We start from the raw sequence: 26,597 nt of genomic DNA, 5'->3' as shown, positions 1-26,597 counted from the left end.
ATGCCACCACGCACAGAACGAGCAATATGGCTGATTTCCTGCAAGACAGGAATGTCAGTGTTCTGCCATGGCCAGTGAAGAGCCCAGATCTCAATCCCATTGAGCACGTCTGGGACCTGTTGGATCGGAGTGTGAGGGCTAGGGCCATTCCCTCCAGAAATGTCCGGGAACTTGCAGGTGCCTTGGTGGAAGAGTGGGGTAACATCTCACAGCAAGAACTGTCAAATCTGGTGCAGTTCATGAGGAGGAGATGCACTGCAGTACTTAATGCAGCTGGTGGCCACACCAGATACTTACTGTTACTTTTGATTTGGACCCCCCCCCCTTTGTTCAGGGACACATTTTTTTTCCTGAGTTTAATTGATTTGATTAAAATACATATCATATGTCTATATGGAAAAATACACATTTTAACATTTCAACCAATCGATTGGTCGAAAGAACAGATTACTCTTGGTCTTCCAAGATTTTGTTTTTAGTTGGGGACAGCCCTACATTTCCTTATGAATCTTAACCCCAATCTATTCTCTCTGTTGTCCACCAGGGCGACGCCAGGGGCCAGCTGGTGTCGGAGCGGCTGGGCCTGGGCCACAACCTGGACCTGTCGGACACCATGGTGCAGCAGAAGCTGGATGAGATCAAGGAGCAAATCCGCCGCGAGATCCGCAAAGAGCTGAAGATCAAGGAGGGTGCGGAGAACCTGCGCAAGGTCACCACGGACAAGAAGAGCCTGGCCTATGTGGACAACATGCTGAAGAAGTCCAACAAGAAGGTGGAGGAGCTCCACCAGGAGCTCCAGGAGCTCAACGCCCACATTGTGGTCAAGGACCCCGATGACCTGCTGGGTATGGCTATTTTTCATGGGGCGTGGGAGTAACTAGGGTTGCCAAACTCTTTAAACTTTCCACAGGTTTTTCAGAAATCCCTAGTTGGAGGATTCACTCGCTGCTTATTCCCTCCAGATTTCAGGAATCCTTCAACAGGGATTTTTGAAAAGCCTGGAAACTTCAGGGGATGTAGCCTTTCTTTTGATATGAGGTGTATGTACTGAATGCTTTCTCTCCTCTATCCTGTTTCACATAGGCTAAACGGAATTTAGTGGAATACAATACTATGCTCTCTTCAGGTGTGGTATTTCTTGGTATAAGGACACACAATACATGATACAGCACATAATACACAAATAGGACCCACACATAACGAATGCCCTCTGTTGTGGTGCCTCATCTTCTAGGAGCTGACACGGGCATATTCCTTATTGTTTTACAATAGGGCTCCGTTTAGTTATTTTCGAGGCTGTTGAAACCTGTTACCGTGAATTTGTGAACAAAAATGGGTTTTTAGCACGTTACCTAAACATGGGTAAATGTTTCAGTGGATGTGCAGGGAATAGTTGATCTTATTAATAATGGGTGGAGAGAGAGAAGGACTGAGTTTGTCTGTCTGCTGCTATGCCATTTCTTACTCCCTAGTTGTAGACATTGGAAATGAGGACTGCCTTTCTGTATGTAAAGGTAGTCCTAAAGCTATTGAATGGCATCTAAAGCACTTACAAATTTGTAACATATTGCACGAATTAGAGCATTTTTCAGGACAAAACATAGCATGCGAAATGGATTACATTGTGCATAATTTTCACGCTACCTTCAAAACTACTGGCTGAAATTATACAAAACCTTTTTTATAATGCATCTTTAAGTGGGAACAAATTTATCCTGACTCTTTGGTATCTGACGAGATCTGTGTTTTGTTCAATGATGCATGGCCAGTGGTATGTAGCGGAACTGGGAACTGACCTCAGGCCAAGTTCTAGAGCAACGGGGGGGATTCTGTCCTCCACAACTGATGTCATATCACCTCCCCCTTTTTTCACACCCAACCTTAACCAGCAATATGACAAAACACTAAAGTCTTAGGTCAGTTGTTAAATGACGATGTAACTATGTGTCGCGTTCTACCCTGTCGGTGGCTGACCTGGGATCAGACGTTGGGCTGGTTCCCCTGTCAGCGCTCCAGGAGTGATATCACCCTGCTTGATATTAATTTACTTTTTGTTGTTGTAATTTTAGCAGATGCTCTTATCCAGAGGGAGTTACAATAGGGAGTGCATACATGTTGGTTCTTTTTCGTACTGGTCGCCGTGGGAAACATGAACCCACAACCCTGCCCGTTGTAAGCACCATGCTCTACCAGCTGAGCCACACGGGACCATGTTCAATGGCCCAGCATGGGCTGTGTAGAGGAGGGGGTCCTTGACTGGTCCTGACCCCGACCAAACCCCTCTCTTCTGGAGGGAAGCCCTGGGACACAGGCACACACACACACGGATAGACACACGCGGATACATACGCACACACACACACGGATAGACACACGCGGATACATACGCACACACACACACGGATAGACACACGCGGATACATACGCACACACACACACGGATAGACACACGCGGATACATACGCACACACACACACGGATAGACACACGCGGATACATACGCACACACACACACACGGATAGACACACGCGGATACATACGCACACACACACACACGGATAGACACACGCGGATACATACGCGCACACACACACACGGATAGACACACGCGGATACATACGCACACACACACACACGGATAGACACACGCGGATACATACGCACACACACACACGGATAGACACACGCGGATACATACGCACACACACACACGGATAGACACACGCGGATACATACGCACACACACACACGGATAGACACACGCGGATACATACGCACACACACACACGGATAGACACACGCGGATACATACGACACACACACACACACACGGATAGACACACGCGGATACATACGCACACACACACACACGGATAGACACACGCGGATACATACGCACACACACACACGGATAGACACACGCGGATACATACGCACGCACACACACACACGGATAGACACACGCGGATACATACGCACACACACACACGGATAGACACACGCGGATACATACGCACACACACACACGGATAGACACACGCGGATACATACGCACACACACACACGGATAGACACACGCGGATACATACGCACACACACACACGGATAGACACACGCGGATACATACGCACACACACACACGGATAGACACACGCGGATACATACGCACACACACACACGGATAGACACACGCGGGATACATACGCACACACACACACGGATAGACACACGCGGATACATACGCACACACACACACGGATAGACACACGCGGATACATACGCACACACACACACGGATAGACACACGCGGATACATACGCACACACACACACGGATAGACACACGCACACACACACACGGATACGGATACATACGCACACACACACACGGATAGACACACGCGGATACATACACACACACACGGATAGACACACGGATAGACACACGCGGATACATACGATACATACACACACACACACGGATAGACACACGCGGATACATACACACACACGGATAGACACACGGATAGACACACGCGGATACATACGCACACACACACACGGATAGACACACGCGGATACATACGCACACACACACACGGATAGACACACGCGGATACATACGCACACACACACAGATAATAGAATGCCAGTTAGGACTGCAATACAGTCTGCACACACACAACATAGCTGAGTAGCCAACGTTTATATTTGAATCTGCTTTACACTCAGTCTGAGCTTGAACACAGATCAAACATATTGTCGGAGGAATCTTGCGAACCCATAATCATTCTCGTTAGTGCTAATTTAGTGGACAACTTTATGACTCTGGTGCTGCCTAGCAACCTGACGTTCTCCTTCATATGCATTGCCAGGTTATTGGCTGATTAAATGACTTATTACTCTGTTAGAATGAATTGGCGACCTCCTGAGGTGTCTCCAGAGACGCCAATGTTTAACAGGATGTGCTTCTCATACTAAAGCGGTGTGTGTGATATTTGAATACTAACTGTGGTTAGCGCTGTTGACTGGGTATAGGCCTAGAGCTAGTTAGCGGTAGGGATATGTTGGTCGGCTGTGAAGCCATTTGAGCACAGGAGGTTGGTAGCACCTTTTAATTGGGGAAGACAGACTCGTGGTAATGGCTGGAGCGGAATATTTATTTCTGTTCCTGTGTAACTGTAAATTGAAATTAAATCTAACCATCAAACACCGTACAGTTTACCTCACTGTCACCAAGATGATGGTAAGAGAGAGTAGAAGTCAGTCAGGCAGGTTTTTGCCCACCTGTGTGTGAAGAAGCGAGCATTTGCTCAGCACTCGTCTCGGGGTGCCGTGGAGAGGAGGGGTGCCGTGGAGAGGAGGGGTGCCGTGGAGAGGAGGGGTGCCGTGGAGAGGAGGGGTGCCGTGGAGAGGAGGGGTTCTGCCCAGGCATGAAAACCAGTGAGCTCATCCCTCAGCACCGCAGCTTGACTGAAATGATAGAGGACACTTTTGTTTTTGGAGGGAAGGAAGGAGAGTACTTGAGGTGTGCACAGCACCAGACCCAACAGCCCCTGGGGCAGGACAAGAGCACGGAGTACCTGGGTGGCAAAACTCTAGTGAATCGCTTTGCAACAGAAGATGAACTTGAGCGTTTCTTATTGGTCACCTTCAGGTAGCCCCTCCGTGTTTGTCCATTCTTCTGTTTTGTTCCTAATGAACACAACCCCGGCTTTTAGCAACAAGGGCCTGTCAGTCATACCATATATTTGCATGTACAGTAACGTCACATCTTGTCTTGAGCAAGTTTGTGCTTGTTTTTCTCCAGAGACCGCTACAGGGTTCCCCTAACTTCTGTGCTGTTTGGAACAGAAATCCCAACTCTTCAGGGAATTTTAGTAAAGAATCTAAGTGTACATACAAGAATTCCCCGTCATCAGTAGTTTTCATACCAGCAGACAGGGATGGAAATGACTTTTCAGACCGGGCTGGTAGAAAATGTGCCCAACTAGCCCGCGGGATAGTGACATTTAGTATTTTGAAATATTGCATGGAACAGATATTCGACCCGGGCTACTAAAGATTTCAGTCTGATTCCCCGGCTGGCCAGTGTCCAAAATCCTTCAATTCCATCCCTGCCAAAAGGCTTTCTGTTTTTACACAAATTGCTTTGTTGTAGATGGTAAACAACAACCTGGTGAATATGGCTGCGTTGAACAAGATAAGAAATGCATTATGGCCAACTCTAAGACCTTCCATACAAGCCTTTGAATGTTGTAGCTAATGAACATGCAAACGTTATTGTTATATTGTAAGCGCTTTAATGGATTTTAATATACAAGCTTCATATCTTCCCTTCCGATCTTCCACCTTGGTTTTTAGAGTGCCCTTTGACCCCGGACACCCCAGCTAGCGAGGCGAGGATGTGCACCAGCAACAGCCGCTTGGCCGCCCTGAAGAAGCAGAACGACATTGAGCTGAAGGTCAAACAGGGGGCAGAGAACATGATCCAGATGTACTCCAACGGCTCTTCCAAGGTATGCCCTCTGACCTCTTGCCCTTCAGAAACAGTCATTTTTAGTTTGTGACCTCTGGATCATGTTCATTAGGGCACTTAACTCTACAGAAAACGAAAATGAGCGTGTCCTATTGGTTAATTCCAGGTAGTCCCTCCTTGCAGTCTCTTGTTCACTTGGCCCTTCTTGGAAATAGGTAGGGTTTTTCCAAAGTGTCACAGTATGATGCAACACATATCTGTATTTTGAAAGTTCTATATTTTTGAAAACTTGATTGCTGACATGCAAAACATTTTTGGACTGTATCAACAGTGGAATAATGGAGCAAATACCAAATGATAGTTTTTTTAAGTGGTATTTTCTTTTTAAGAGACCACAAAATCCATTATTCAAAATGGTGAGCTCAGTTAGCATCATTATAAATATGGTGTATAGTAGGACTAACCTACAAGATGGTGTCCCTGGAAGTGACACCAGACATGGTTTTAACAGACCTAGCTAGTACTCCCTGTGCAGAATCATGTTAAGTATCCCCAGCCATATTAACAGAGCATTATCAGGCCTTATTTAGCTCTGCACTGGTTGCTACGGTGTAGAATGCTGATGAATTCAGCTAAAATCATACGGCACTAATACAGTAGGGATATTAACGCTAAAATGTGGAACGATAGCGACCTCCGTGCTAACTACTAACCACAGCATTTTATGCAAGATGTGGCGTATTAGCTTCGTTCTATTTGCGAAGGTGCCCTTTGCTAAAAATCAGCCATAGCTGACTCTGTGAGCACGGTATAATATCAAGGTGTGGAATGTTGGCAATCCCCGGTCAGCGCTCCCCTGCTGGAGCGCCTGGAGAAAGTGGCACCATCCTGTGGGAAATGGCATGGCCTGATGATGTCAGCCAGGAAATGCCTGTCAGACTGGAAGCCTTTCCTGCCCTCTACGCCGGCACGGCATAGCATAGTGCGCTCTTCCACCAAAGGAATTCTGGGTGGAGCCGACTAGTTTACTCCACGGGCCAGTGTGTGCGTCAACTCGAGGGTCACCGATAACACAACAACACAATGACATTCTACTTTCGCCTGCGGTGAACAACTTTTTCCATGCGTTCATTGAAAACTTTTGCTCCACTTAAGGTCATGATTTGACGAGACCGTGTTCCGATTGGGTAACCCACGCACGCACGCACACACACATTCTGTCTGAAGTATGATGTGGAATTTGTGTCAGGTGTTTTGGGTTATTTTACTTATGAAGAAATGCTGTTTAGATCAGATGTTGATCAATATCACACAGTTCAGTGAGTTACTTTCTGTTATAGATGCCTCAGTGTACCTGTTGGTGATGGTGTGAGTGTTGTATTTATTTTCTGCCCAGGACCGGAAATTGCTAGCGACTGCTCAACAGATGCTCCAGGACAGCAAGACAAAGATTGAGTTCATCAGGATGCAGATCCTCAAAGGCAGCCAGGCCAGCGAGTTGAGCTTCGATAACAACGACGTGATGGGTGAGACACACACACCTGCTTGTGACTCATTCTGGCCGTGGCTTCCTGTCCTGTGTTATCCCCTTTGACACATATGGATACACAAGCACACACAGTGGATTCACTACATGGAATCACTGATCTAGAGATTACCTTCCATCCTAAATATTTACTCATCGTGTGATCCAGATGAGTGATTCTGCGCCTCCTCTTGCTCAGACTGATCCCCTCAAACGCCCTGATAGTCTCTCTAACAAGGTCCTCTTCCTCCAGCCAAGCCCATCATCAGCCCGCTGGATCTGCGGGTAGAGGAGCTGTGTCACCATGCCAGGATAGAGTCAGCCGTGGCCGAGGGCGCCAAGAACGTAATGAAGCTCCTGGGCTCTGGCAAAGTCACAGAGAAGAGGGCACACTCAGAGGTACAGACGACAGCCATAGTTGAGTAGGAGTGCTGATTTAGGATCGGGTCCCATAGTCTATATAATTATGATCTAAAAGGCTAAACTGATCCTAGGTCAGCACTCATACCATGGCCCCAAAAACAACTAGACAAAAAAAAAATGTTTTTGAAAGCTATTCCTAAACCCTTAGTCAACTCACTGCTCAACAAACTTGTGCCGAAAATGGGAGCACTGGGAACACTTTCAAAAATGTTTGGGCATGCCTGTTGGACAAACTCTATACAAAATACCCATTCTGTTTGTGAACTTGTTTTTCCTGGACCACATTCTATAGAACCCGTATGAGAGCAAACACATTTTGAAATGAAAAACAAACAAAATTGTACATTCTGAGTTTTCCCCCATTTAGTGCCAACTGAAGATGCCCCTGTTTTGACCCTTGACCTTGCTGTTCTCCCCAGGCCCAGGCCCGATTCAACGAGTCCAGTCAAAAGCTGGACCTGCTCAAGTACTCCCTGGAGCAGAGGCTGAGTGAGCTGCCCAAGAACCACCCTCGCAGCACCAACATCGTGGAGGAGCTGTCCCTCATGTCCTCGCCCGCCCTCAGCCCGCGCTCCAGCATCATCTCCACCCAGAACCAATACAGCACCGTGGCCAAGCCTGCTGCACTCACAGGTAAAAGGGCTTATATCCCACAGCAGTGGTCATCAGTTGCATGCGGTTAACCTCTGAATGTAGAGCTGAATCTTAACTTGAGATATGCGCCTGTTAATCTTGTCAAGGGAAGATTTGTGCGAAAACTCGGTTTATAAAGATCTGAAGTTCTAGCCTTTTATGTACTGGCATTTTGGGATTTCGGTCTTTAAAGTCTGTAGTTACCAATATATCATAACAATAGTGCTGTAGCGCTGTGCTTAGCCTGGCCTCATAAAATCTATCACTTTATGATAAAACATCTGGTCTCCCACAGGCACGTTAGATGTCAGGCTCATGGGCTGCCAGGACCTGCTGGAGAACGTTCCGGGTCGTTCCAAAGTCGGTGCTGTGCTGCTGCCTGGCTGGAGCCCCAGCGAGACGCGCTCCTCCTTCATGAGCCGGGGGAATCGCAACCGAGGTGCCAGCGCACGGAACCTCTCCAAGAGTGAAGACCTCTCAAGTGAGTCTCCAAACACCAACAGTCTCTCCTACTAGCCCTCCATCGATAACTTAATCCATTGATAGCTTTTTTGTCACCATCAGAAATCCAGGAATTTACAATGTACAATATTTATACATAGTTGTCTGAAATGGCACCCTGTTCCCTATATAGGGCCCATTTCAGACACCGCCATATACACACTTTACAAAAGCACATTGGAGAAACCTGAAACCTGTCGAGTGACTGATTACGGCTGCCATCATCCCCTCCGCTTGAGAGCATGAGTTGTAGCAGAAGTATAAATATACAGAAACCATAGCACTCTATATGAGGTGTATCCTAAAGGAAGATCATCGTGTTCATTTAAATGTCATGTCATTTGAACAACACATGTATGAACTATAATATGTACATTTTTGGCAGGAAATGGTATTAAATCTTTGTTACTCTCCAGATGAAATCAGTGCTGTGCTGAAGCTGGACAATACAGTGGTGGGACAGACCAACTGGAGACCTGTCAGTAACCAGTCCTGGGATCAGAAGTTTACATTGGAGCTGGACAGGGTATGACACACACACAGTTAACTTATAAGCATATTGCAAACCTCATTATCTGACAGCCAGTTTAATTTTGGTATTTTCTACAACAGTATTTGTTATGAGGAGAAGACTAGTGGATTCCTCAGTTCACTAGACGCTAGTTAAATAATCTCCTCCTTGTATGGAAGAAAGGTTGCAAATGAAATCACAGTGCACCACGTTAATGTTGCCCTATGAATACTTGACTTTGCCTTGTGTGTGTGTGTGCGCTTGACCTTGTGTGCATTGTTTAACCTGCAGTCTCGTGAGCTAGAGATATCGGTGTACTGGAGAGACTGGCGCTCGCTGTGTGCTGTCAAGTTCCTGCGACTGGAGGACTTCCTGGACAACCAGCGTCACGGCATGTGTCTCTACCTGGAGCCTCAGGGAACCCTGTTTGCAGAGGTATCCCACAGTGACACTACACCAGGGTTGTGGTAAATTAACTGAAAGGGACTACCTGGAACTGTCCAATAAGAAACGCTCATTTTAGTTTTCGGGTGCTAGCGTTTTTAAATATTTTCCGTGTTTGCCCTAATGAACACCACCCAGTTATCAATACCTTCCTATGATGAAGCCTGTTTGCTTGGGTGTCCTGTATGTCTCCTCCAAACTATGAATTTTTGTTCAGGTCACATTTTTCACCCCTGTCATTGAGCGGCGACCCAAACTGCAGAGACAAAAAAAGATCTTCTCAAAGCAGCAAGGTAACTCGTCATTTTCTGAGAAGCAGAATACAAGTTACTTCATACTCAACAAGAGGTCCACAGAAAAAAACTATGTTTTTAATGGAAAATATTAATTACATCTAAATTTGTCTGAGAAATTACACAGTTGCTTTGGTTTTCAGGACACTATTTATTGTCCTCTTTTGGACGGCTTAATTCAGTCTCTTACACTAAATATTGGTAATCAAATAATGGTGAGGTGATGATTTCCACAGTCACCCCCGGTCATAGGTTCTGTAGGGGTGTTGTGAGGACTAGTGTTCCCTGTCCGGCTTTGTGACCGCTGTTAAGGAAGTTAGTGTGTCACTGACCTATCCTGTGACCCTCCTCAGGGAAGACGTTCCTGCGTGCTCCTCAGATGAACATAAACATTGCCACCTGGGGCCGCCTGGTCAGAAGGGCCTTACCCACAGTCAGCCCACAGGTGGCTGAGACCGGGACCAGCAGTCTGCCAGGATCTCCAACACCCACCAGGTGTGTGTGTGTGTGTGTGTGTGTGTGTGTGTATATATATATATATATATATATATATAACAGGCATGAATTCACACGGGCGTTTGTGTGCTCATGCACACACACACACACACTGTCACAAATGCCAGAGACCTTCATAACATCTTCACACATACAGTCTGTAGACTCTCTCATTAAGATGTGGCACCTTTCCTTCCAGTCCCATCAGTGAACCGTTGGTGACCAAGCTGGACTTTGACAAAGAGCCCAAGCACTACCCTGTACCCGCTGGCATCAGAGAACCACTGGCACAGGACAACAAACTGCCCGACAAGGAGGAAGTACAGGTACGGATATGGGGTTACCATGGAGATGCCTGATAGAGGAAGTAGTGCACCTGTAGTCACATATGATAATGGTTATGATAGTGGGAATGGTCATCCCAGCTCAAGCAAATTAAAACATTAAAAAACTGTCAATGGAAACCTGGGTCTTGCTCAATGAAAACGTTTTGAAACTGGGCTGTACTACCTGAATCCGAACAAACTTTTTCTGTTGCAAAACATTTTGTTACAGTGTGTCACACTGAACACAACCACGCTGCCCCATCCTCCTAAAAAGTGTGTTATGCTGTTGCAGGACGCCCTGGCATCGTTTGATTTCCTGAACAAGAGGAACAGCATAGCTGTGAAGTCGTCAGACCTAGACAAGGTAGCAGAGCAGGAGATCCAGCCTCCAGGCCTTGAGCTCACAGCCATACAGAAGGAGATAAGGTAGAGCTCACTGACGACTACATTGCAGTTGAACTGCGCAGAGTCACTGATTTTACAAATCCTAAATAATTACTCATTATGTGTTCAAGAGCAGCGATTCTTTGACTCTCAAATAGGGTGAATATCTGTGACTCAACTGTTGTTTTAACTGTTTGAGGACATTTTTGTAAGAAACTGATTCATTCATGACGTACTTTTTAATAGGTGTTTGTTTTTGTTTGATTGGTTATAATTAATTTATTGGGGGCAGTGTATTGCTCCCAACTTCCATGAGGAAGTGCATGTTTTTACCTCTTAATTGATTGGTTATTTATTTTCTTATTGAAAGCAATAAATAAAAAAGTTTTGCATTTTAGTCATTTAGCAGATGCTCTTATCCAGAACGACTTACAGTAGATGTCCTCTGTGGGAATCAAACCCACAACCCTAGTATGCAAGCACCATGCTCTACCAACTGAGCCACACAGGACACCATTAGTTTGTCTGTATTTTTCCATTGAATATATGATATCTACCTCCATTTCCAGGGAAGAAGAACAATTTCGGTTTAGTCTCAGAGACTTTAAATGTGTTGCAGTCCTTGGTCGTGGTCATTTCGGAAAGGTACGTGGCACACACTCAACCCACACTCAACCCATTTCACGATCCCAGGGCACTCCAACCCTGTTCCAGGAGAGCTACCCTTCTGTAGGTTTTCACACCAACCCTGTTCCAGGAGAGCTACCCTTCTGTAGGTTTTCACACCAACCCTGTTCCAGGAGAGCTACCCTTCTGTAGGTTTTCACACCAACCCTGTTCCAGGAGAGCTACCCTTCTGTAGGTTTTCACACCAACCCTGTTCCAGGAGAGCTACCCTTCTGTAGGTTTTCACACCAACCCTGTTCCAGGAGAGCTACCCTTCTGTAGGTTTTCACACCAACCCCAGTTGTAACTTCTGACTCATCTTATCAACCAGCTTATTAGAATCAGGTGTGCAAGATTATGGTTGGAGTGAACCTACAGGTGGGTAGCTATCCAGGAGCAGGTTTGGAGTGAACCTACAGGAGGGTAGCTCTCCAGGAACAGGGTTGGAGTGAACCTACAGGAGGGTAGCTCTCCAGGAACAGGGTTGGAGTGAACCTACAGGAGGGTAGCTCTCCAGGAACAGGGTTGGAGTGAACCTACAGGAGGGTAGCTCTCCAGGAACAGGGTTGGAGAGCCCTGCTCTTCCCTTTTTCTCAACCCTTCTGCTCCAGTCCTCGGGGGCCAGGGGGGTCTCTCACTTTTTTCTCCATCCCTAGCAAACACAGCTGATTTAAACTAATTGCGTTCTAAACTGAAGATCATGATTAGTTGATTATTGGAGTCAATCGAAACCCGGAGGACTGAAGTTACTTGTCCCTGTTCTAGAGGTCCTAGGACCCTCCCTAGGTGCATGTTTAGTTTTCCCCTAGTACTACACAGCTGATTTTAAAATAACCAACTCATCATCAATCTGATTTAGTTTTATCAGCTGTGTAGTGCTAGGTCAAAAAAACAAAACGTGCACTCGGATGTGTGCATGTGCACATGCCTAGGACTGAGTTTAGGAAACCCTGCTCTAGAGAGAGGTGCTCTTACTGAAAATCTCAACCCAGCCTTCCTAAAATGCCTCCTCCTCTCTTCCCTCCTCTCACAGGTATTGTTAGCCGAGTATAAAAGCACAGGAGAGATGTTCGCCATCAAAGCCCTGAAGAAAGGAGACATTGTGGCTCGTGACGAGGTGGACAGGTAAGGGGCTCAACCAAGGGGCTCAACCTGTGCACTTCAACCAAGATACTGATGTCTTTTGAATTGTTTGTTTGATGAGCTGAACAGTTTACCTTTGTTTAGCCACGTAAATCAATTCAGAGTTGACTACGAGCAAAAAGAAAGTCCATTGATATGGGCGCAATATGTAGCTTTGTACGCAAACTGACCAAATTCACAAAGAAAGGTGAGCTATAGACCTGTCATTCTCATGGAAAGCAAGCCTGGTAAGTGGTAGGTCCGTTTTATGTCCTTTTAGTGTCATATTTTTTGTGTCTTTTTATTTTTGTTTTGTATACCAGATATTTTTGGTTATTGAAGACATTTCAAGGGGGTTTAGATGGTACAAGGATTCTCTAAAACAGGTCTCTCCGGCCCTGTACCCAGGGTGCTACCCTCCTGTAGGTTTTCAATTCAGCCCTGTACCCAGAGAGCTACCCTCCTGTAGGTTTTCAATCCAACCTAGTTAAAACTAAACTGATGTGGTTTATCAACCAGCTAACTATTATAAATCAGCTGCACTAGATTAGGGTTGGAGTGAAAACCTACAGGATGGTAGCTCTCCAGGAACAGGGTTGGAGTGAAAACCTATAGGATGGTAGCTCTCAAGGAACAGGGTTGGAGTGTGAACCTACAGGAGGGTAGCTCTCCAGGAACCGGGTTGGTAAATGCTCTACGCTATATATTGGTTGTTTTGTCAAATAAACTGAAATTAAGTGAATATTTTTTTTTAAATGCTTTTCAATCAGACACTGGCAGAACGATTTCTACATATTAATCCTTTAACAGTTGTTGCTGGGAAAAATATTAGCTCAGCTCAGACAAGTTTGGTCTGATTTCCTTTCATTTCAGGAATTAATTTACACATGGATTTTAAGTAGCATTAAATAGATTTTCTTGCCCAGGCATCAGTGGCCTACATCTTTGTCTCTCGGTCTCTCTCCCCCCCAGTCTGATGTGTGAGAAGCGTATATTTGAGGCGGTGAACAGCGTGCGCCACCCGTTCCTGGTCAACCTCTTTGCCTGCTTCCAAACTTTGGAGCACGTGTGCTTCGTCATGGAGTATGCTGCCGGGGGAGACCTGATGATGCACATCCACGCTGACGTCTTCTCTGAGCCCAGGGCCATGTGAGTGACATTTTTTATATTTATATGCTTTAAAGCTGAAATCAATAACAAAGCCCCTCCTGCCCCTGTTTTGCTAAAAAGCTATGGGATGGGGCTTGAGAAATGTAATCACTCTCAAATTCATAGACCTACCTATACAAGGACTGACCATCCATTATATCAAAATGATAGTTTTAACCATGTTGAGGTTTTATAATGTTTGTTTTACATTTACTTTGTTTTACAAACATTGGGGTAAAACAATCTTATATTTTGGGTTCTGATGGGATATTACAGTTTAACTAAGTTCATGAGGCATTTATATGTTATATTCTGGAAGAATCAATCAGTACATATAATTCAATTATAAGTCCAAAAATGGATGGAGCAACTGCAGATTTCCCCTTTAAAAAAAAAGAATGAAACTGCCACGTCTGTTTGTGATATTACAACAACAGAAGTTACTGCAAGCCACAGTTGTTTTTTCCCCCTCTGACATCATTGCACACGTGATAGAACAGCAGCATATGTACTGCCATTTTTTTTCTTCTACTGCGATGCTCCCCAGCTCTGCTTTGTCAACAAAACAAAAACCTTAATGGCCATGGGGCAGATAGTGGGGCGATTTCCCCTACTGTGAATTTAATCTTTAACGTATTTTTGTCTAGTAGTAATATGAAGGTTCACTTCCTTTGTGAGCACCAAAGCGTTTGTTTCTGTGTCAAGATTATTTTCTGGTGCAATTTGCTTTGAAATAGTATCTTAAGTGCTCACCTCCTATATCCACAGTCTTGTTTTAAGTGAAATGCTAAATCATGAAGTGAAAAAAGTCGTTGAATTTTTCTCTGATTTCTTGCTGCAATCCACTCTTCTTCTTTTTCTCTCTTGTAGATTTTATGCAGCTTGTGTCGTATTGGGATTACAGTTTTTACACGAACATAAGATTGTGTACAGGTACGAATAATTCCATTCACTGGGTGAATATATACTCTTATATATATTGATACGGATTCTCATGATTTATTTATTTTTGTTTTACTTTCAGAGATCTGAAGCTTGACAATCTGCTCTTGGACACTGAGGGCTATGTAAAAATAGCTGACTTTGGCCTTTGCAAAGAGGGTAAATAGGACAAAAACCACTCAACCTCAACTTAATGCCATCTCTCACTGTTCCAACACCATTCAATGTCAAATAAATGTATAATATCCTTACCCTGACTCTATATAAGGTCTACAGTGCATTTGGAAAGTATTCAGACCCCTTGACTTTATCCACATTTTGTTACGTTACAGGCATATTTTTAAATGGATTAAATAAACAAAGGTCCTCATCAATATAAGCACAATACCCCATAATGACAAAGCAAAAGCAGGTATTTAGAAGATTTAACAAATGTATTAAAAATTAAAAATATTTTATTTACATAATTATACAGACCCTTTGCTATGAGACTCGAAATTGAGTTCAGGTGCATTCTGTTTCCATTGGTCATCCTGAGCTCTTTCTACAATTTGATTTGGAGTCTGAGGGTAAATTCAATTGATTGGACATGATTTGGGAAGGCGCACACCAGTCTATATAAGGTCCCACAGTTGGCAGTGCATGTCAGAGCATAAACTAAGCCATGAGGTCAAATGAATTGTCCCTAGAGCTCCGAGACAGAATTGTGTCGCACCGATCTGGGGAAGGGTACCAAAACATTTCTGCAGCAAGAACACAGTGACCTCCATCATTCTTAAATGGAAGATGTTTGGAACCACCAAGACTCTTTCTAGAGCTGGCTGCCTGGCCAAACAGCAATCGGGGGAAGAAAGGCCTTGGTCAGGGAGGTGACCAAGAACCAAATGTTCATCTCACAGAGCTCCAGAGTTCCTCTGTGGAGATGGGAGAACCTTCCAGAAGGACAACCATCTCTGCAGCACTCCCCCAATCAGGTCTTTATGGCAGAGTGGCCACTCCTCAGTAAACGGCACATGACAGCCCTCTTGGATTTTGCCAAAAGGCACCTAAAGGACTCTGACCTGATGAAACCAAGGTTAAACTCTTTGACATGAATGCCAAGTGTCGTGTCTTGAGGAAACCTGGCACCATCCCTACGGTGAATCATGGTGGTGGCAGCATCATGCTGTGGGTATGTTTTTCAGTGGCAGGGAGACTAGTCAGGAAAGATGATCGGAGCAAAGTACAGAGAGATACTTGATGAAAACCTGCTCCAGAGCACTCAGGACCTCTGACTAAGGCTCACCTTCCAACAGGACAACGACCCTAAGCACACAGCCAAGACAACGCAGTAGTGGCTTTGGGACACGTTTTTGAATGTCCTTGAGTGGCCCAGCCTGAGCATGGACTTACACCTGATCTAATATCTCTGGAGAGACCTGAAAATAGCTACGCAGCAATGCTCCCCATCCAACCTGACAGAGTTTGAGAGGATCTGCAGAGAAGAATTGGAGAAACTCCCCAAGTACAGGTGTGCCAACATGAATCATCATACCCAAGAAGACTCGAGGCTGTAATCGCTGCCAAAGAAGCTTCAACAATGTACCTATTTAAAGGGTCTGAATACTTAAAGAAATGTGATATTTCTGGGTTTTTCGTTACCAATTTTTTGTTGCTTTGTCATTATGGGGTACTATGTGTAGGTTGAGGGGGGGAAACTATTTAATCCATTTCAGAAAAGGGCTGTAAACATAACAAAATGTGGAAAAAGTCAAGGGGTCTAAATACCTTCTGAATGCACAATATGCTGATCTGAAACGTATGTGGGTGTCAGATTTCCATGTCTGGCTGGACGGTAAAGTCTCCATACATGTATCATGGTTATGTGTATTCTGGCAGGAATGGGGTTCAGGGACCGCACCAGCACGTTTTGTGGTACTCCTGAGTTCCTGGCCCCAGAGGTTCTGACGGAGACATCATACACGCGTGCTGTGGACTGGTGGGGTCTGGGGGTCCTCGTCTTTGAGATGCTGGTTGGAGAGGTTAGTGGTTCTCACTTGTCATATGGATGCATACCTACTCAATACTACGGCTCTTAAAGCTGGCCAATATTTGGTCAACTCCAATATATATATATATACAGTACCAGTCAAAAGTTTTAGAACACCTACTCAATCCAGAGTTTTTTTTAATTTTTACTATTTTCTACATTGTAGAATAATAGTGAAGACATCAAAACTATGAAATAACACATGGAATATTTTAGATTCTTCAAAGTAGCCACCCTTTGCCTTGATGACAGCTTTGCACACTCTTGGCATTCTCTCAACCAGCTTCATGAGGTAGTCACCTGGAATGCATTTCAATTAACAGGTGTGCTTTGTCAAAGTTAATTTGTGGAATTTCTTTCTTTCTTAATGCGTTTGAGCCAGTCAGTTGTGTTGTGACAAGGTAGGGGTGGTATACCGATTATAGCCCTATTTGGTAAAATACCAAGTCCATGTTATGGCAAGAACAGCTCAAATAAACAAAGCGAAAAGATAGTCAGCCCATCATTACTTTAAGACATGAAGGTCAGTCAATCGCAAAAACTATCAGGCGCTATGATGAAACTGGCTCTCATAAGGACTGCCACAGGAAAGGAATACTCAGTTACCTCTGCTGCAGAGGATACGTTCATTAGAGTTAACTGCACATCAGATTGCAGCCCAAATAAAGGCTTCACAGAGTTCAAGGAACAGATACATCTCAACATGAAGTGTTCAGAGGAGACTATGTTAATTTAGTTTTTTATTTAACTAGGCAAGTCAGTTAAGAACAAATTCTTATTTACAATGACTGCCTAACCCGGACGCAGGGCCAATTAATGCGCTGCCCTATGGGACTCCTGATCACGGTCGGTTGTGATACAGCCCTGGATCGAACTAGCGTCTGTAGTGACGCCTCTTGCACTGAGATGCAGTGCCTTAGACCGCTGCACCAATCGGGAGCCCCATCAGGCCTTCATGGTTGAATTGCTGCAAAGAAATCACTACTAAAGGACACTAATAATAAGAAGACTTGCTTGGGCCAAGAATCATGAGCAATGGACATTAGACTGGTGGAAATATGTCCTTTGGTCTGATGAGTCCAAATTTGAGATTTTTGGTTCTGACTGTCGTGTCTTTGTGAGAACCAGAGTAGGTGAAAGGATGAACTCTGCATGTGTGGTTCCCACCGTGAAGCATGGAGGAGGAGGCGTGTTGGTGCTTTGCTGGTGACACGTCAGTGATTTATTTAGAATTCAAGGCACTCTTAACCAGCATGGCTACCACAGCATTCTGCAGTGATATCCCATCTGGTTTATGCTTAGGGGGACTATCATTTGTTTTTCAACAGGACAATGACCCAACACACCTCCAGGCTGTGTAAGGGCTATTTGACCAAGAAGGAGAGTAATGGAGTGCTGCATCAGATGACCTGGCCTCCACAATCACCCTGACCTCAACCCAATTGAGTGTTGGGATGAGTTGGACTGCAGAGTGAAGGAAAAGCAGCCAACAAGTGCTCAGCATATGTGGGAACTCCTTCAAGACTGTTGGAAAAGCATTCCTCATTAAGCTGATTGAGAGAATGCCAAGAGTGTGCAAAGCTGTCATCAAGGCAAAGGGTGGCTACTTTGAAGAATATAAAATAGTGTTTTTGGTTACTACATGATTCCATATGTGTTATTTCATAGTTTATTATTCCACAATGTAGAAAATGAAGAAGCCCTTGAAATGAGTAGGTGTCTAAACATTTGACTGATAATGTGTATTATACTGTTTTTACATTTTTAGAATTGAATTGACAAGATGATAATGGCAAAAAAAACTATCACAAAACTACAATTGTCATGACTATTCTAACATTAAATACAGTTGAAGTCGGAAGTTTACATACACCTTAGCCAAATACATTTAAACTCACTTTTTCACAATTCCTGACATTGAAACCTAGTAAAAATTCCCTGTCTTAGGTCAGTTAGGATCGCCACTTTATTTTCAGAATGTGAAATGTCAGAATAATAGTAGAGTGATTTATTTCAGCTTTTATTTCTTTCATCACATTCCCAGTGGGTCAGAAGTTTACATACACTCAATTAGTATTTGGTAGCGTTGCCTTTAAATTATTTAGCTTGGGTCAAACGTTTCAGGTAGCCTTCCACAAGCTTCCCACAATAAGTTGGGTGAATTTTGGCCCATTCCTCCTGACACAGCTGGTGTAACCAAGTCAGGTTTGTAGGCCTCCTTGCTCGCACAGACTAATTCAGTTCTTCCCACAAATGTTCTATAGGATTGAGGTCAGGTCTGTGTGATGGCCACTCCAATATCTTGACTTTGTTGTCCTTAAGCCATTTTGCCACCACTTTGGAAGTATGCTTGGGGTCATTGTCCATTTAGAAGACCCATTTGTGACCAAGCTTTAACTTCCTGACTGATGTCTTGAGATGTTGCTTTAATTTATCGACAGAATTTCCCTTCCTCATGATGCCATCTATTTTGTGAAGTACACCAGTTCCTCCTACAGCAAAGCATCCCCACAACATGTTGCTGCCACCCCCGTGTTTCACGGTTGGGATAGTGTTCTTCGGCTTGCAAGCGTTCCCCTTTTTCCTCCAAACATAACGATGGTCATTATGGCCAAACAGTTCTATTTTTGTTTCATCAGACCAGAGGACATTTCTCCAAAAAGTACAATCTTTGTCACCATGTGCAGTTGCAAACTGTAGTCTGGCTTTTTTATGGTGGTTTTGGAGCAGTGGCTTCTTCCTTGCTAAGCGGCCTTTCAGGTTAAGTTGATATAGAACTCGTTTTACTGTGGATATAGATACTTTTGTACCTGTTTCCTCCATCTTCACAAGGTCCTTTGCTGTTGTTCTGGGATTGATTTGCACTTTTCGCACCAAAGTACGTTAATCTCTTGGAGACAGAATGCGTCTCCTTTCTGAGCGGTATGATGGCTGCGTGGTCCTGTGGTGTTTATACTTGCATACTATTGTTTATACAGATGAATGTGGTACCTTCAGGCATTTGGAAATTGTTCCCAAGGATGAACCAGACTTGCGGAGGTCTACAATTGTTTTTGTCTTGTTTGATTTTTTTCCCATGATGTCAAGCAAGGAGGCACTGAGTTTGAAGGTAGGCCTTGAAATACATGGACTCAAATGATGTCAATTAGCCAATCAGAAGCTTCTAAAGCATTAACATAATTTTCTGGAATTTTCCAGGCTGTTTAAAGGCACAGTAAACTTGGTGTATGTAAACCTCTGACCCACTGGAATTGTGATACAGTGAAATAATCTGTCTGTAAACAATTGTTAGAGAAATTACTTGTGTCATGCATAAAGTAGATGTCCTAACCGACTTGCCCAAACTATAGTTTGTTAACAAGGAATTTGTGGAGTGATTGGAGTGGAAAAACAAGTTTTAATGACTCCAACCTAAGTGTATGTAAACTTCTGACTTGAACTGTACATACAGTGGGGCAAAAAAGTATTTAGTCAGCCACCAATTGTGCATGTTATCCCACTTAAAAAGATGAGAAGCCTGTAATTTTCATCATAGGTACACTTCAACTATGACAGACAAAATTAGAAAAAAAATCCAGAAAATCACATTGTAGAATTTTTTAATGAATTTATTAGCAAATTATGTTGGAAAATAAGTATTTGGTCAATAACAAAAGTTTATTTCAATACTCTTTTTTTGGCAATGACAGAGGTCAAATGTTTTCTGTAAGTCTTCACAAGTTTTTCACACACTGTTGCTGGTATTTTGGCCCATTCCTCCATGCAGATCTCCTCTAGAGCAGTGACGTTTTGGGGCTGTTGCTGGGCAACACAGACTTTCAACTCCCTCCAAAGATTTTCTATGGGGTTGAGATCTGGAGACTGGCTAGGCCACTCCAGGACCTTGAAATGCTTCTTACGAAGCCACTCCTTCGTTGCCCGGGTGGTGTGTTTGGGATCATTGTCATGCTGAAAGACCCAGCCACGTTTCATCTTCAATGCCCTTGCTGATGGAAGGTTTTCACTCAAAATCTCACGATACATGGCCCCATTCATTCTTTCCTTTACACGGATCAGTCGCCCTGGTCCCTTTGCAGAAAAACAGCCCCAAAGCATGATGTTTCCACCCCCATGCTTCACAGTAGGTATGGTGTTCTTTGGATGCAACTCAGCATTCTTTGTCCTCCAAACATGACGAGTTGAGTTTTTACCAAAAAGTTATATTTTGGTTTCATCTGATCATATGACATTCTCCCAATCTTCTCCTGGATCATCCAAATGCTCTCTAGAAAACTTCAGACGGGCCTGGACATGTACTGGCTTAAGCAGGGGGACACGTCTGGCACTGCAGGATTTGAGTCCCTGGCGGCGTAGTGTGTTACTGATGGTAGGCTTTGTTACTTTGGTCCCAGCTCTCTGCAGGTCATTCACTAGGTCCCCCCGTGTGGTTCTGGGATTTTTGCTCACCGCTCTTGTGAGATCTTGCGTGGAGCCCCAGATCGAGGGAGATTATCAGTGGTCTTGTATGTCTTCCATTTCCTAATAATTGCTCCCACAGTTGATTTCTTCAAACCAAGCTGCATAACTATTGCAGATTCAGTCTTCCCAGCCTGGTGCAGGTCTACAATTTTGTTTCTGGTGTCCTTTGACAGCTCTTTGGTCTTGGCCATAGTAGAGTTTGGAGTGTGACTGTTTGAGGTTGTGGACAGGTGTCTTTTATACTGATAACAAGTTCAAACAGGTGCCATTAATACAGATAATGAGTGGAGGACAGAGGCGCCTCTTAAAGAAGAAGTTACAGGTCTGTGAGAGCCAGAAATCTTGCTTGTTTGTAGGTGACCAAATACTTATTTTCCACCATAATTTGCAAATAAATTCACACAATGTGATTTTCTGGATTTTTTTTCTCATTTTTTTGTCTGTCATAGTTGAAGTGTACCTATGATGAACATTACAGGCCTCTCATCTTTTTAAGTGGGAGAACTTGCACAATTGGTGGCTGACTAAATACTTTTTTGTCCCATTGTAGCTGACCTGGTCAGTACTTGTCCATATAAAAGAAAATAGCATTTTCAATCATTGACTGTATGTGCAAAAATCTGTGTTTTTCCCCCGTCCCAGTCTCCATTCCCTGGGGACGATGAGGAGGAGGTGTTTGACAGCATCGTCAACGATGAAGTCCGCTACCCAAGGTTCCTCTCAACAGAGGCCATCTCCATCATGAGAAGGGTGGGTTCTGGTGAAGTTCTACTACTAACTTCAAATGGTGCAGTCACTTCAGATTGACCTTTACACAACACCTCAAATGACTGCTATCAGCTGTCAAAAGTGTGAACACAGCTTTAATGTTTACTCTGCTTTGTTATGGTCTTTTTGTTTGTAGCTTTTGAGGAGGAGTCCAGAAAGACGTCTTGGGGCAGGAGAACGAGACGCAGAAGAAGTAAAGAAACATCTGTTCTTCAGAGTAAGTTGAAAGTGGTTTTTATTTAAATTGTATATATTTGATCTGTTTTGATATTGTAAACCAAAACAGCCTTGATTACAGGTAATGTGGACTGTGTCTACTTATCTTGGTTGTCATTAGCTTTTTTTCCCTCAAGGTAGACGATTCAATACATGTCTGTCATGATAGTTGACCTAAGTTCCCTCTTTCATAAATTTTCTCCTTCCTTTCTCCCCCCAGAATATGGATTGGAACGGACTACTGTCCAAGAAGGTGAAGCCTCCGTTTGTGCCGACCATCCAGAACTCCAACGACGTCAGCAACTTCGACAACGAATTTACCTCAGAAGCACCCATCCTGACCCCGCCCAGAGAACCCAGGGCGCTCAGCAAGAATGAGCAGGACATGTTCTCAGACTTTGACTACATCGCAGACTGGTGTTAGCCCCCCTTCTCCCTCCTCCTAACACGTTGAACAAACACACACAGTGAACCAAACAACACAGCGCTGACTGACTGTAGCTCACATTTGAAAAAAAGGCTTTTTTCCAAACAAATGTTGAGGGAGGCGAAACATCGCTCTTCCAGCCTTCGGGCGCACTCTGTGTCATTGAAAGACCCCCCCGACTCCACAACCCAGCACCCTTGTTTATTTTTTAACAAAATGAAGAACTTTTTTTTTAACAAGAAGAGATTATATTTTGCTTTTCTTCTGAGAATTTTGAGAGAAGAGGGAGGAGGAGGCCTCCAGCGCATGTTGTCTATTGTCTGACCACTGAGGTTTTCATATGAACTATGTCAAAGGAAACACCGGCAACATCATGTTATTCATAGTCAGTCTTTTATTTTTTATCATGTACAGAATATTATTCATCCGTATTAACGAGTCATTTCTCAAGCCATAACTAAATGACTTCTCTCTGTAAGGTCTGCCATATTGTATTATAAGTGTTTTAAGCATTTATCACTGAACTCTCACGTGAGGTTAAAGACGACACATCTTGACTACTACTGCCTTTTGACTTGAAAGCCAAAGTAAGGGCTCCCTTCTAACTGATCCTTGTCATCTCCCCCACCCACACTTATTTGTCACATGCTTCGTAAACAACCGGTGTGGACTAACAGTGAAATGCTTAGTTACGGGCCTAGTTACGGGCCCTTTGCAACAATGCAGGGAGAACCCTCCCACCGTTTTTAAAGAATGCCTTCCTGTTTCTGCTAGCAAAGCTAAGAGCTGGCTCACTCTCAAAGAATAGAGTGCAGAAATGTTTTATTTTAAAACAGATGATCATTAGACAAAGTAGTGCACCCAGTGTTAGCCCTCAAGGTACTGCAACTATCCCTCATTTACTAGCATACAGGGCCGTGTTTCACTATGTAATGCTATAAGGATGTTGGAGGGAAAATAATTAAGCAGTAGAGCAAAGTTCTAGAGACAAAGGCGACTGCCGCTTTAAACGTTGTCATTTGTAAGGTGCACACAATATGGAGACTTGTCCGACATGGCTCCCTCTGGCGGGTTCCTAGCACCATTAAGCATATGAATCAAGTGTCTGACTTAGGATCAGTTATGCCTTTTAGATCACAATGAAAAGGATTACATGAACAGGGGAACCTGATCCTGGATCAGCACTCGTACTCAGCGCTATACAGCCCCAGATTTAGTTATTGGGGGATAACAATGCATTCAGCTAGCAATATTGTGCTCTTGTGGATAGAATCAATTATTCTAGCATTTCTAACAGAGTGGGTCAGTTCCATTATAATTCAATTCGATGTATAAAATCTGTTGAACTTCCATTCGCTACCTGAATTAACTGATTTGAAATGGAATTGATTCCAACCTCGATACCTCAATTCTTTTAACTGAATATACCAGAGCCTGCAATGATTAGAGTTGGACAAATGGTGGATCTGAAGTGACTGATACAGCTGATTACCAAAACTCATCCATTCAGTCCTGACAGTGGGACTATGGAAACAGTAATGGATGTATGATCAAACTAATGTGTAGGATGAAGTTGCCTCCAGGTTAGGAGGATTGGGGAAGCTGGCCCTAGATCTTTACCCAGGAGCTTAAACTTAGTGCCAGTTTGTGCAGACTATGTAAATGAATCACTACAGGAGAGGGCATATGTATATACACACAATTAAGCTGATAGCACTATCAATAGGTATTTTTTTATGATCTATGTTTAGTGTAATTATGAAAATAGGTTGTACAAAGTTATTTGTCCCAGTGTTTGAATGGCCGCTCGTCTGTTTTTGCAACACGCTCAAGCTTTTTTGAATGGTACACCACATTGAAGTTACACGACTGTTGGTCCTGGTGTAAAGAAGCATTTTGCTTGTTGGGGTTTGTCGCCTATCATGAATGCACAAATTAAATGTTTTTAATAGTTGTGCTACCTTTTGCATATTGTATTCTATTGGCGTGAGCACATCACTTTCAAGCCCATGTTATGTCCTGGTCTCTTTGCTTTGAGAATCTCTTCCATGGTGTGAAGAGCAACATGCCCAATAGAACTGTCCATGAACATACTACAGCAGTCCACTGTTCATCCATGACCCAGAGTGCATCTTACTGAAGTCAGCAAGGAGTGATCTGGCTTTGAGGTAAGTGGATAACTAAAACCTCAGAAGTATAGTAAAGAGACTAAGTTACCTTTAATGAAGGTGAAGCATTGAGCACAAGTTCCCCTTGTTAAGCTACAGCATAACATTGCAAATAAACAGCAACAAAAAAAACGTCCCTTTTTCAGGACCCTGTCTTTCAAAGATAATTTGTAAAAATCCAAATAACTTCAGATCTTCATTGTAAAGGGTTTAAACACTGTTTTCCCATGCTTGTTCAATGTACCTGTGGAACGGTCATTAAGACGCTTACAGACGGTAGACAATTAAGGTCACAGTTATGCCTCTAGTGTCTTAAAATGTTATTTTCTACGGACTCTGGAAAACACCAAAAGAAAGATGCCCAGGGTCCCTTCTCATCTGCGTGAACGTGCCTTAGGCATGCTGCAAGGAGGCATGAGGACTGTAGATGCGGCCAGGGCAATAAATTGCAATGTCCGTAGCGGTGGCACGCCTAAGACAGCGCTACAGGGAGACAGGACGGACAGCTGATCGTCCTCGCAGTGGCAGACCACGTAACCACCTGCAAAGGATTGGTACATCTGAACATCATACCTGCGGGACAGGTACAGGATGGCAACAACTGCCCGAGTTACACCAGGAACGCACAACCCCTCCATCAGTGCTCAGACTGTCCGCAATAGGCTGAGAGCGGCCTACAAGCCCTCAGTCCAGCCTGTTGTAAGGCTGGTCCTCACCAGACATCACCGGCAACAACGTCGCCTACGGGCACAAACCCACCGTCGCTGGACCAGACAGGACTGGCAAAATGCTCTTCACTGACGAGTCGCGGTTTTGGTCGGATTAGCGTTTATCGAAGGAATGAGCGTTACACCAAGGCCTGTAGTCTGGAGCGGGATCGATTTGGAGGTGGAGAATCCATCATGGTCTGGGGCGGTGCGTCAACATCGGACTGAGCTAGTTATTGCAGCCAATCTCAACGCTGTGCGTTACAGGGAAGACATCCTCCTCCCTCATGTGGTACCCTTCCTGCAGGCTCATCCTGACATGACCCTCGAGCATGACAATGCCACCAGCCATACTGCTCGCTCTGCGTGATTTCCTGCAAGACAGGAATGTCAGTGTTCTGCCATGGCCAGCGAAGAGCCTGGATCTCAATCCAACTGAGCATTTGGATCGGAGTGTGGGGGCTAGGGCCATTCCCCCAGAAATGTCTGGGAAGTTGCAGGTGCATTGGTGAAGAGTGGGGTAACATCTCACAGCAAGAACTGGCTAATCTGGTGCAGTCCAGGAGGAGATGTACTGCAGTACTTAGTATCTGGTGTGGCCCCCAGCTGCATTGTTACTTTTGATTTTGACCCCCCTTTGTTCAAGGACACATTATTTCATTTCTGTTAGTCACATGTCTGTGGAACTTGTTCAGTTGTTGAATATTATGTTCATACAAATATTTAGACGTTAAGTTTGCTGAAAATAAACAGTTGACAGTGAAATTATTTTTTGCTGAGTTTACTTCTTGTATTGACTTTTGACCCTTAAATGGCATATTTTCAAAACGAAAGCAATTGTTGAACTTATGCTTCTATTGCTACACTAGGCCCACAACTGTACACCCGGCAGGAGGGATGAGACAAGCTATAACTTGTCTGACTGTCCGTA

General features: G+C 44.1%; 1 protein-coding gene across 2 annotated transcripts in view; it reads left to right on the top strand.

Moving 5' to 3' along the window:
• The window catches only part of LOC112227106 (serine/threonine-protein kinase N2), a 39,040-nt gene extending 14,292 nt beyond the window's left edge, over window positions 1-24,748 (top strand). For both annotated transcript variants that reach the window (XM_024391949.2, XM_042307842.1), the window contains exons 2-22: window positions 545-845; window positions 5,365-5,519; window positions 6,876-7,005; window positions 7,258-7,403; window positions 7,847-8,060; window positions 8,356-8,541; window positions 8,978-9,087; window positions 9,364-9,507; window positions 9,734-9,809; window positions 10,163-10,304; window positions 10,504-10,630; window positions 10,923-11,056; window positions 11,584-11,659; window positions 12,714-12,805; window positions 13,775-13,951; window positions 14,822-14,884; window positions 14,976-15,052; window positions 16,772-16,914; window positions 22,023-22,130; window positions 22,285-22,365; window positions 22,585-24,748. In XM_024391949.2, coding sequence (XP_024247717.1) covers window positions 545-845; window positions 5,365-5,519; window positions 6,876-7,005; window positions 7,258-7,403; window positions 7,847-8,060; window positions 8,356-8,541; window positions 8,978-9,087; window positions 9,364-9,507; window positions 9,734-9,809; window positions 10,163-10,304; window positions 10,504-10,630; window positions 10,923-11,056; window positions 11,584-11,659; window positions 12,714-12,805; window positions 13,775-13,951; window positions 14,822-14,884; window positions 14,976-15,052; window positions 16,772-16,914; window positions 22,023-22,130; window positions 22,285-22,365; window positions 22,585-22,788 — 2,886 coding nt within the window. In that variant the 3' untranslated portion in view covers window positions 22,789-24,748. The remainder of the gene's footprint in view (window positions 1-544; window positions 846-5,364; window positions 5,520-6,875; window positions 7,006-7,257; window positions 7,404-7,846; window positions 8,061-8,355; window positions 8,542-8,977; window positions 9,088-9,363; window positions 9,508-9,733; window positions 9,810-10,162; window positions 10,305-10,503; window positions 10,631-10,922; window positions 11,057-11,583; window positions 11,660-12,713; window positions 12,806-13,774; window positions 13,952-14,821; window positions 14,885-14,975; window positions 15,053-16,771; window positions 16,915-22,022; window positions 22,131-22,284; window positions 22,366-22,584) is intronic.
• The last annotated feature ends 1,849 nt before the right edge of the window (window positions 24,749-26,597 follow it).

This window comes from Oncorhynchus tshawytscha, linkage group LG28, assembly GCF_018296145.1.
Source record: "Oncorhynchus tshawytscha isolate Ot180627B linkage group LG28, Otsh_v2.0, whole genome shotgun sequence".
Lineage (NCBI taxonomy): Eukaryota > Metazoa > Chordata > Actinopteri > Salmoniformes > Salmonidae > Oncorhynchus > Oncorhynchus tshawytscha.
This window is presented reverse-complemented; position numbering and strand designations above follow the sequence as displayed.